At 45.8% G+C, this 12,152-nt stretch overlaps 1 protein-coding gene across 1 annotated transcript in view; it reads left to right on the top strand.

The window, feature by feature from the left end:
- Positions 1-12,152, top strand: part of GEFmeso (Guanine nucleotide exchange factor in mesoderm) — a 72,540-nt gene that overhangs the window by 24,413 nt on the left and 35,975 nt on the right. Inside the window, exon 2 of the mRNA XM_086549858.1 lies at positions 1,219-1,382. Within this exon, the coding sequence (XP_086405984.1) occupies positions 1,311-1,382 (72 nt within the window). The 5' untranslated portion in view covers positions 1,219-1,310. The remainder of the gene's footprint in view (positions 1-1,218; positions 1,383-12,152) is intronic.

Genomic DNA, 12,152 nt, shown 5'->3' with positions numbered 1-12,152 from the left:
CTGTCTGCGTACGTGTACGTGCTTCTGTTTAGCTCATTTGTTTTGAACGACGAATTCTGTATTGAATAACTCTCATACGTAGCATTCGTATCAACATTTACTTCAACTTGCATATCTTCGACGTTGCATTCAATTGAAAGATCTCTCGACACGAGCCTTTTCACCCTCGCGTCTGCCGGTTCTTCCTTGCCTTGTCTCTTCCCTTCGCGCTGACTGGCCATTTCGGGACCATCAAAGCCGAGTGTGAAGTCATTAGCGGCGAGGATGAGGGCAATTAGCACCGCAGAAGAATTTTTTTAGAGGAGGGTAGGGGGTGGTGGGCTATGTCTACTGGTAAAGGGGGGAGGGGCGTCTCTCTCTTTCCTGATTATTATTTCTCATAGTATGTCTCCTTGCTTTTTTTCTCCCACTTACACACACGCACACACACATGCAAACATTTTATATGTGTATTGTTTGGATTTTGTCCACCTCATTCTCCTCGCATCTTTTTATTTCTACTTCCTCTTCGCCTCATAATCTGTTTCTTCGTGTACCGTGTTTTGGCAACAGAAAATTAAAGGAATTGCTCTTCATTTGGCAGAACCTTTTGATTTTGTTTTTATTCTATTTTATTATTCTGTCAACATAAAAGTAGGAATGTGTTTATTTTTTACTTTGATATTATCTTTTGATTTTGTTTTTATTCTATTCTCTTATTATTCTGTAAACGTAGAAGGAGTTTATTCTTTCTTTGTTATTATTTAAATTCCGCCTTTGATTAGATCTGTTTTGTGTCAGCGTTCCTTTGTGTTTGGCCGCACGTGCGTTAAAACGGTACTCGAGAAGTACATAAACTTCGCCCACCACTTGACTTGATTGTGTCACGGCCATTACGTAAACATGGGGTCGTTCTTGACGCCCGGGCTGGGATGTGACCCTCCGAACGCCCATGTTTGGCCTCGTAATCATGAAGTGCCTGTAACTCAACCTCCCCAGCCTCGTCACCCCCGGGGAGCCTCTCTACGGGGGTGAGAGGTTGCATTGTCTCCCCCCCTGGACCGCCTGGGGAGAGAGGATATCGCCTCTGAGAAGGCAACGTGTCTCGTTGAATGAATTCTGTCATGCGTTGCAAGCGGTGTGCATGATGTCATTATATACGATATACCCAATCCTATGTTATATCCTTCGATTTGTATGTCTAATTCTCTCTCTCTTTCTCTCTCTCCCACCCTGCAGGTTCCGGTGACAGCGGCGTCCAGTGTCACAGCATCAGCCTGCCCGCTCCGCCCACGCTGAGACCCCGTTACTGCGACCCCAACCTCGCTTACATGGACAGGATAGTGTTGGAGATCGTGGAGACGGAGGCCATTTACGTGCGGGACCTGAAGGAGATCATTGAGGTAAGGAGAGGTTCATCATGGAGGTTTTTATTTTTCTCTCCTCGTGGGGTTGCAAGATGTGGATGGGCTATATGTGGACGCCATTTTTTTTTTTTTTTTTTTTTTTTTCTACTGGTCGGTTCACACGGAGGTGGATGGATGGTGATGCATTAAAGGTGAAAGTCATTTGGAGGTGTGCTTTTATGGAGGTTTTGCATTAGAGTACCGAGCTTAAGAAAAGGTAGAAGAAAAAAGAGTCATGTGTTCAGAAAAGAAAAGAAAAGTTGAAGAGAAGAGGGTTTTAAGTGAGGTTAGGGGTAGGGGTTAGGGGGTAGAGGGGGGAGAGGAAGGTGGGAATGGGGGTGGGGAGTCAGTAAGGTAGTTGGCATGTGTAAATAATTCGCGAAACAATAGACCTCTCATCGAAGCTTCATAGTTAATTAGTGTTCGAAGCCTCGTACAAGACTTAGTTTGTAAGGAACTTTTTCCTTTTGGAAGTAATTTCGTGTTGGAACGATTCTCAGGAGGAGGAAAGAGGGGAGAGAGAAACAACGATAAGAGGGGAAAAGGGGGAGGAGGAACTTAGGGGGGAGAGGGGGGAGACGAGGTATAGGGTGAGGGGAAGCCATGATAGGGGGAGGAAGGGGGAAGGGGAGGAGCAACGTAGGGGAGGGAGGAGGGGTAACAAGTAACGATAAAAGGGGGGAGGACATCCGTGGTAGGGGGAGGGGACAGGGAGGCGAGGAGGAGGAAGAGGAGCAACGATAGGGGAAGAAAAGGGAGTGACGATAGCGAGGGGGGGATGCGGAGGGGATGGGGAGGGGGGGTGCGAGCAGACCCCGCGTAATCACTGTCATAAGTGCGTGCAGAGCTTCCCAAGCACTGCACACTTCGCCCACACTATCATATAGCATTTTCTGCGCCTGTGTCAAAATGTGAGCGGTTTTTCTCTCTCGAATTTTAGAAGCGGCGAATGTTCTCCCTCTTTATTTAGTGCCATTGCGGTGAAAATAACTCTGGTGTTTTTATATCTCTTCTATTTATTTATGATCATTTTTTTATTTTTGGCGGATCGTGGCTGCTCACATACACATTTGAAACTCAACTGATGCCAGTTTTTTTGCAGTGTTATTATTTACGAAGTGAGTCAGGCATTTTTCAGATGTACTTCTTTTTTTCTGCCGTGTGACGTCAAGCACCCAAGAAAAACAACAACATCTCGCGTGATTCATTCCGAGAGAACGAGGTGCTGGAGCCGGGGAGGGAGACGAGCACTGCAGCATCCTTGGCTGCGAAGGTTGCGGGGAGGGCGGGCGGGCGGGCGTACGGACAAGCGTTTTTGCGGACTCGGGGGTGTGGGCGTGTTGGGTGGAGTGCCTACCAGCCGCCAGCCCACACCTGCGCCGTGTTGCCACCGCCCATATCCACCGTGGGCGGCTCCCGGGCGGGCGAGTGAGGGGTGCAAGGTGCGCGAAGGGAAAAGCATTTTAAGGAAGGGTTACTTCTAAAGGGGTGTTAAGGTAGAGGGGGGAGGGGGAGGGGGGGAGTGAGGTTCCATATCGCCTGTGACGTCATTGCTGGATGCTGGAAGGACTTTTCGAAGGGCGGTGCCTCCATTAGTCTCGATTAAACCTTTTTTTTCCCCTTTTTTTTGTTTGGCTAATGTTAGGTAGCTGTCGTAGGCGCTTTGTTTGTTGTTTGTTGTTTGTGTATCAACCTTGTGCATCATCAGCTGTTGGTTTCTTCACTGGTGTAATTAAACTTGAAATGTATCTTATTCTATGTTTCTATACTCCATATATACTGTAATATCTTCACTGGTGTTCGAATAGCTAGTGTACCGCCGAATTGTACAGTGTATCTAACGGTATAGTGAATGGTACAGTATAGTGGCGTCACAAGATGATGGTGTAAGCGCGCTCCTACGAGGACAGTGTTTGCTTTCTCAACGATAAACCAGTCTTGAATATCATCGCCGCCATCATGAATCGGCCCGCATATGCTGAAGTACTCCGGCATGCGATATGCGAGAAGGGAAGGGAAGTTGCGTGGAGAGCGATCGACCGACGGACCCATGTGGTGGCTGAGGAGTAGGGGAGTAGGAGTGAAGTTTTTGAATTCGTTATTTTCCGATGCGGAATGTTCGCTACGGGTAATTGGTGGTGTCGGATGGGAAGGTGGGGGTTGGGGTTGGGTGGGTGGGTGTGTGGGGGTGGGGAGGGGAGGGTGGAAGGAAGGTAGGTATGTTGTGGAAGTGGAATCTTCTTGTCTCTTTTCCTTCCTTCCTTCTCTCTCTCTCTTTCTCTCTCCCTCCCTACCTCACACACACACACACCCACACACACACACACACACACACACACACACACACACACACACACACACAAATCACGTATCCAAACCCCCCCCTTCCTCCCTCTCTTTTCCCCTCTCCTCTCCTCTCCCCTCCTCTCCTCTTCCTAAATTATGACGAATCTCTGTGACTGAATGCAGGATCAACATCTCACCGTGAATCCATCTCCTCAGCATCCCTCAGCATCACCAAGATTCCCCTCTGATGAGAAATCGTGACGCGAACGTACTCATTCTTCGGGCATTCGTTCACGTGGCTCTTTTGAGGATCTCCGCGCGCCGTCTTGTCTTTCCTTTCCGTGGATCATCGCCTTTATTTTCAGGATCTTCCTCTGTTTCTGTTTCTTTTCTGAGGATTACCGGATCTTCTCTTTTTTTTTTTTTTTTTTTTTTTTGGATGTTCTCTATCTTAAGGATCTTGGCTCCTTCTCTTGGATCTCTTCTTTTTCATGTTCCTTCGGTGGATCATCAGTATATTAAGGATCTCCGCTTTTTCTCTCTCCTTCCATAGGTCAACCTTTATCTCGAAATTGGCTTTTCTTCTTCTTTTTCTTCTTCTTCTTCTTTTTCTTCTTTTTCTTCTTCTTCCTCTTTTTCTTCTTCTTCTTTTTCTTCTTCTTCATCTTCTTCTTCTTCTTCTTCTTCTTCTTCTTTCTCTTCTTTTTCTTCTTCATCTTCTTCCTCTTTTTCTTCTTCTTCTTCTTCATCTTCTTCCTCTTTTTCATCTTTTTTTTTGCGGGTGGGCGCGCGGATTGTTTCTCCTGCCACTTACGTCTGGTGTTGCCTCCTTATTATGTAATGTATTGGCCCACTTGTCTACCTGGCGCCGAGGGGGAAAGGTGCCATTACGATTAGTTATTGTGATCAATTAAGGCGGAATAATCAAGGGGGGAGGAGGGGGGAGGGGGGGAAGGTCAGAGGTTGGTTATAACCGGTCTGTGTAGCGATCGGGTCGTCCTTAGCTTCGTCTGATGAGGTATTTGAAATGGGGATTTAAAGTTGTGAATTAGCTCTCTCCTTTTCTTTTGTTTTCCTCACTCCTTCTCTTCCTCTTTTGTCCCGCACTCCCTCCCAACGTCTCACCTGTTGCTGCCAATAGCCACGTCTGCTCGTAACACGCCCGCCAACGCCCACTCGACTTACCGCCCGTTCCTTGTTCGTCCGGGTGCGCCCACACACTATCACATATACACACTCACTCACTCACTATCACACACACACACACACACACACACACACACACACACACACACACACACACACACACACACACACACACACACACACACACACACACACACACACACACACACACACACACACACACACACACACACACACACACACACACACACACACACACACACACACACACACACACACACACACACACACACACACACACACACACACATACACATACGTACACACACGCTTATGAGGAGGGTGTTATGCCTCCGTGCACATACCTACGTTTAAAGCCGTCATCGACCTTGTGGGGTATTTCCTCATATTTTTTCGCCATTACGTCATTCCCTGGGCTGAAGGAGGAGGAGGAGGAGGAGGGAGGGGGTGTGGTCAGTATACACACCGACTCACTATGAAGTTCTCGTTGAGTAAATGTGACTCAAATTTGACTCACTTCACGTCGTCCTCACCCATCTGCTTTCCTGTTTTTGTATGTTTGTTTGTTCATTTACACACAAGCTATAGTTAATCTTTGATGAACATCTTGCCCAGTCAGATATATTACGGAACCCGCGTTGATTGACGTATAATTAGCATACTTTTAACCTGTCTGTGTGTTTGTGTGTGTGTGTGTGCTCCTTATAGTTGTTATGGTCTTAGAGGAGGAGGAGGATGACATTCCCACTACTGTCGGGTTGTATGTCAGTAGCCCTGCCGTATTACGTATGCCAAGTACGGCACAGTTTAGGCCTTATCTGCATAACTTCGTCACACCTTAGACAATTGGATTACCGTTTTGACTCCTGATCTCCAACCCTGCAGCTGGCGCGACGTCAAAGGGGGAGAGGGTGGAGGAGGGGTGGAGGGCGCCTACCCCCACCCCTACCCCCCTATCCCTTCCCATCCCCCCCCCTTCGTTCCCCCAGCTTTAAGATTGGTCCGTCAAAAAGTCGAGGGTCGGGTTTGGATTGGCCATTCCTCCTCCCTTATTGCATTTTCTGATTGGTTGCGCCTACGGTTTAGAGTCGTATTGAAAGCTCGTTCGACTTTATCGGTCATTTTTATGCGACAGGGGGAAGCTTTTATTATTATATTTCTTTTTTCCTCGCTTGTCAATGGATTTTTATCCTCCTCCTCCTCCTCCTCCCCCCTCCCCGAATCGCTTCTGTACACGTAAAAAAATAAAAATGAACCTACTTTTCGAAAGCGGATAGCTGTCGCTTGCAATCCATCGGGGTGTATTGGCTCCCATAAAAAAAAAGAAAAAATAATAAAAATAACACGACCCTACTAGTGTGACGACGCTTTTAAAAACACGCGAGAGGAAAGGACAGACGGGAAGTACGGTATGAGAGCGGATGAGAGCGTAACGCGAAGAGTCGTGTCACGGATGGTCCGTGGCTGGTCATTCGGTCGGTCACTCACTCACTCACCCAATGAACAAGTCAGGTCACAGGCGAATAGCGGTCACGCGGTTGCCGACGATCGAGGGTTCGTTAGAGGCTTACGTCAGTCATTCCGTTAACCTCGTGAGTGTGTCAGGTCGGTGGGTTACATAACACTGGCTCGACTTCGACTCTTTGGTTGATTGGTTGATGGTATTCTTGGAGGACCTTGGGGAGTGACTTGGGATATTGTGTGTGATGGGTTGTTGCTCCTTGGATTTTTGAGGATTTTTATGGACCTCCTTCTTACTCAGTCTTATGCCTTCTTCGTATTTAGCCATCTGTCTAACTCTTTATCTTTGTTTCCCTCCCTTCGGATTCGCTTTGGCACTGTTTGTCTCTCAGTTTTTTAATTTTTTTTCTCATTCTACTTCGCCTTGTTACTCTCTCTCCTCCTTTCCTCTCCTTTAACATTCTCATCCTTCCTCTTCACTCCCTTTTTCCGTCCCTCCCCTTCGCTCCCTCCCTTCTGCCCTTCCTCGCTCTTCCCCATCCCGTCCTTCTTCTGTCCCTTTCCGACCTCCCTCGCTCCCCTCCCCTTCTTTCCCTCCCTCCCTCCCTCTTCCCTCCCTCTCACCCTCCCTCTCACCCTCTCACCCTCCCTCTCACCCTCCCTCCTTCCCCTTCCCTCCCAAGAGCCTAATCGCATCAGGCGGCGAGTAGGAGTGTCAGACTACGTGGGCATAACGACATCTAGTGGCCGTCACTCACAACTCACTTTCGCAAATTGAGGAGAGTCTTAGTTTTACGGTTGAGACGATACTTCCGGTTGAAGATGTCTGGTGTGTCGTGATTTTTTTGGTTTGTTTGTTTGTTTGTTTTTTATTCCGTTGCGGTTTCGAGGCGGGTAAGTTCATTGTTTTTTTTTTTTTTTTTTTTTTTTTTTTTTTTTTGGGGGGGGGGGTTGTGTCTGTCTCCTCTTCTCTCGGCTTTAGTTTTATTATATTATTTCATTTTTTTGGTGTTCGAGTAGTTTTGTCTGTTTTTGTTGTTGTTTTCCGTGTTCTTTTTCCCGTCCGAGTCGAGGAGAAATTGTTATCTTTATCGTCTTGCATTCAAGGAGAAAGTTCAGCTTCTCTTGGTTAATCCAGGATCCAGTTTCCAGGTTTGGTTATGGATAAGAAAAAGACGCGATGTTTTCTTTCTTTATGGGCCAAAAGGAGCAAGTTCTGTTGTTGTTTTTTATTTATTTATTATCATTATTGGCTTTATCATACATGGCATTAAGACCGGGTACTCCTCTCCTACTGGACTCTGATAGATGAGGCATAAATTTATTCCTCAGTAGCGTTGTTGCTTACACTGCAACTTTTGGATAAAGTGTGTGTGTGTGTGTGTGTGTGTGCGTGTGTGTGTGTGTGTGTGTGTGTGTGTGTGTGTGTGTGTGTGTGTGTGTGTGTGTGTGTGTGTGTGTGTGTGTGTGTGTGTGTGTGTGTGTGTGTGTGTGTGTGTGTGCGTGTGTGTGTGTGTGTGTGCACACGTACATATGGCCACTCCTCCCATCATGCCCATATATGGAAACTCGTCTAGAGTGGACACGCCCACCTCCTCACCTGCCTTGCTCACCCTCGACTAATGAATGCTTGCTTGACTGCGCTTGACTGCGGGAAGTAGAATGCATTAGTAAAGCACAGCGATGACCTAGGCAGTTAGAAATCTTAGAAAGGCATAGGAGGTTGATGAAGATCGCCTGGCATTAAGATTTTCGAAGGAGTTAGGATCTCGGGCGTGGGCCGACTCCTTATCCCTTGGACGTGATGAATGCCGGTGATGATGATGATGCTCTTTATACGCGAGTCTCTTAGAGTGAATAATATATATTTTTTTTCTGTCTTTTCATTTTCTTTGTTGTTTTATTGCGAGATCAGTTTTTAAAAATACGTTCGTCATCCATTTTTATCATCATTATTATTACCATCACAATCATCATTACCATCATCACCACCACCATCATCATCACCACAACCACCATCATCACCACCACCACCACAATCATCATCACCACCACCACCATCATCACCACTATCATCATCATTACACCGATAATGTCACTGCCAAAGCGAGAATGGAGATTGAAGGCAAATCCTTTAGCATGTCAAGGCCTCCCAGCTGGTTGTTGCCTCCGTGTTGCATGAGTCAAGTGACAGAAGGGAGAGGCAGAGAAGCACACGACCTCCCTGGGGATCTCAGGATGGGGGGGGGGGGTCGTGGAATCCTTGTCTTGAGTTAGCACGCTTTATGGTTATCTTTATTGCTGTTTATTCTTATTCTTATTGTTGTTGTTGTTGTTGTTGTTATCATTGGTATTATTGTTGTTGTTTATCGTTTGTCTGGTTCGCCAAGCCTTTCTTTTATCCCGCTGATCAGACGCTTTAAAAAATGCCCTTTTTAATTTACGATTTATGATTATATATGAGCCAGATTTTAAATTTTGTTTATATTTTCTTCATTTTTTCGTCTTAAGATTTTCTCATATTTACGAGTTCGAACCCCCACCTCCACCCCCACCCCTTACCCACCCTCAAGGCCCACCACGAGGAGGCCCTCTCAATCAGGTAATGTTTTCTAATTATACATTCTAAGACGTAAACCGTTCACCCCCGCCCACTTCTTGGCCTTTCCGTCCCTCTCTTCTCTTTTCCTCCCTTCTTTGTTGTCTCTTCTCTTCTTCTATTCTCCTCTATTCTCTTCTTATCTCTTATTCATCTCTCTATTCTTTTCTTCTTTCCTTTCCCCTTCTTTCCTCTTCCCCTTCCTTCTCTTCTCATCCCGTCTCTCGTCTCTTCCCTTCTATCCTCTCCTCTCCTCCTTCCACTATTTCTTATTTTCTCCTTCCTCCTCCTTCTCCTCTTCCTCCTCCTTCTCCTCCTCCTGCTCCCTCTCTTCCCCTTGTCGCCCTCATGAATGAGGATGAACATGACACCAGCTGGAATTGTGAACAAGGACGTGTAACTTTCACATGATCTGCTAAGAGTAACTTAAGGCTGCATGGGAGATGAAGAGAGAGAGAGAGAGAGAGAGAGAGAGAGAGAGAGAGAGAGAGAGAGAAAGAGAGAGTGTGTGGAGGCGGGCGAGAGAGAGAGACAGAAGGGAGGGAGAAAGGAAGAGATGGAGGGAGAGAGGTAAGGAGAAAGGGAGAGAGGAAGGGCTAGAAAGATAGAGAGGGACAAGGTGAAAGAGAAAGAGAGATAGAGAAAAGGGGGACGGGCGGGCTGCCGAGTGAGCGAGAAATTACCAGAGACTTGAAGTATGCATGTACACTGTATTACAAGACATCTGGATTAGAGAACCGTTACCATCATAAAAAAAAAATGATATTAATATCCAACTTTGGATACACGTTTTCCATTTTTTTTCTGATGCTTGTATATCTAGCCTTCGTTGTATATCATTTTGAAAAGATAATCATGCACAGATACACAGTTGATCTACACCGCGTTACAGTAGATACACAACACCGAAATGCGGATACAATTAGTACATAAAACCGAAATACAGTACCACGCGTCACTAGATCCCGGTCGTTCTGTGACGTCAGTTCACCAGCCGGCATCCTTAAGGCATCCTTAAGGCATCAAAGGCTTGTTTGCGAGGATTACACCCCACGGACGTCTCCATTGTCCGAGAGTCGAAAAGCCGGCCGCCCATTATCCGTGTGCGTTACTCGGGCGTCACCTCGGCGTCATCAGTCATCATTTGGCGAAGTGAGTCCGGACGTCGGGTTGATTTTGATGAGGTTGAGTTGGGTGGGAGGCGGTGGGCGCGGGGAGGTTCGAAGCGTGGGTGGTGGGGTTTTTCTACGTCTTATTCTCTCTCTGTCTCTCTTTCTATCTCTTTTTCTTTCTCTCTCTCTTTCTTTCTTTCTCTCTCTCTCTCTCTTTCTCTTTCTCTCTCTTTCTCAGTCTGTCTCTCTCTCTCTCTCTCTCTCTCTCTCTCTCTCTCTCTCTCTCTCACTTGGGATATTTTTGTTTCGGGGTTTGTAGTATTTTGTATTTTTATTGTATTTTTATTGCCATTTTAATATATTCACGTTCTATTTTTTATTTGCTGGTCTCATTTTCTTAAGCCTATATTCCCTCATTCTGACGTGACGCCCACGCGGACCGGAGTGGGTGGCGGGGGAGGGGGGAGGGGAGGGAGGGGAGATAGAAGGGAGAGAGAAAGACAAATATCCAGCCTTTGCTCTCGACCTTATAAGGGAAGATGTCATCATGCTGCGATGTCTCCGCTGTGATGTATCGGGACGCCACATGTGGAAATGGATACAGGGAAGGAGGGAGGGAGCGAGGGAGGGGTGGGGGAGGTAGATAGACGATTTATATATAGACAGGAGAATATGAAAGAAGGGAGAGGGTGATGGGTGGGGGGTGATGGAGGGGGTGATAAGGGTGGGGGTGATGGGTGGGGGGAGGGAGGGGGAGTGTACAAGAAGTGGCGGAGACAGCTAGTCGATCAAGGAGAGACAAGGTTGATCTCTCTTTTGCTGATTATTGTTCGCCTTGTTTGAGCGAAGGTCTTGTATGCTCACATGTTTCCTTTTTCGGGAAACAGGTGACATTTGATCGATTGACTGACGGATTGATTCTGCGCCCGAGAGACAAGGTCGGGAAAGTTCGTGCGTCAGCGAGGTCATTGAGGGGGAGATAAACACTCTGTCGAACTTTAAAGATTTACTTTGATGTATCAAACGGATTTCTAAATCTCCAATCTTGTAGATTTTCTAAATCCCCAATAACTTTACTTCAATAAACTCCTAAATCCAGACGCGAAATGAGGGCGGGCGAACGGGCGGTCGGCCGGACGGGCGGGCGGGGCGGGTGATAACCTGTTCGACTTCAAAGATAACCTTCGAATGATGATGATAACGGCCATGGCGGCAGTAGCGGGCTGGACGAGTTAATTATCCCTCTTTTAACCTCTCGATGTTGTAGTGATAAAACAGGTAGCCCAATGGCCGGATTTTTTTTTAGGATTATTATACATATATATATAGCTGTGGTGAATGTCTAAACTTTTCCGTTTAGGGGGCGGCCGAGGGGACTGGGTTGTTGATTCCTGGTTAGGGTTACCTAAGATGTTTTTTTTTTTTTTTGGTATCTTGTGTAATAAAGCTGGTACAAGAATATATATATGTATATATATATATATATATATATATATATATATATATATATATATATATATGTGTGTGTGTGTGTGTGTGTGTATGTATGTATGTATGTATGTATGTATGTATACACACACACACACACACACACACACACACACACATATATATATATATATATATATATATATATATATATATATATATATATATATATATATGTATGTATATATTTTTTGCATATATACAGGCTATTTTTTGCAACACGGGGAAATGATTTGTGCAAACATATTTCCCTCTCTAAATAACCGTTGCCTGTACTCCTGACAAAGAGTTATGCGACCTATGTAGTACCGAGTGACCGAAGGTACAAAACTATAGATCACTGCCCTCTATAAGCATATCCTGATAATAGTCCTTCGACGTAAGTCATAAGGGGTTAGATTGGCCACGGTGTCACAGGGTAACAAGGGCGTGAAATACAACCCCACTGCTTTTTCGGTATTAGCATTTTTTATTTTTTTATTTTCATGAGGTTTCTGGTTTTGCGATATGAACGTCATGCGATAGGATACTTATTTTTTTTCTCTAGATTTCTAATTAATGTTTTTTTTTCACGGATGTAATTTTTGATTGGTTCTGCGGCTGTAATGACATGCGCGCCTAAGTTTATGATGTCTGTTTTTTTTTTAATCTCGT

The sequence above is a fragment of the Penaeus japonicus genome, unplaced genomic scaffold (genome assembly GCF_977035675.1).
Source record: "Penaeus japonicus unplaced genomic scaffold, GWHDUDI00000001_assembly GWHDUDI00000022, whole genome shotgun sequence".
NCBI classification, from domain to species: domain Eukaryota; kingdom Metazoa; phylum Arthropoda; class Malacostraca; order Decapoda; family Penaeidae; genus Penaeus; species Penaeus japonicus.
The sequence above is the reverse complement of the archived record's forward strand: the minus strand, read 5'-3'. Positions and strand labels throughout refer to the sequence as shown.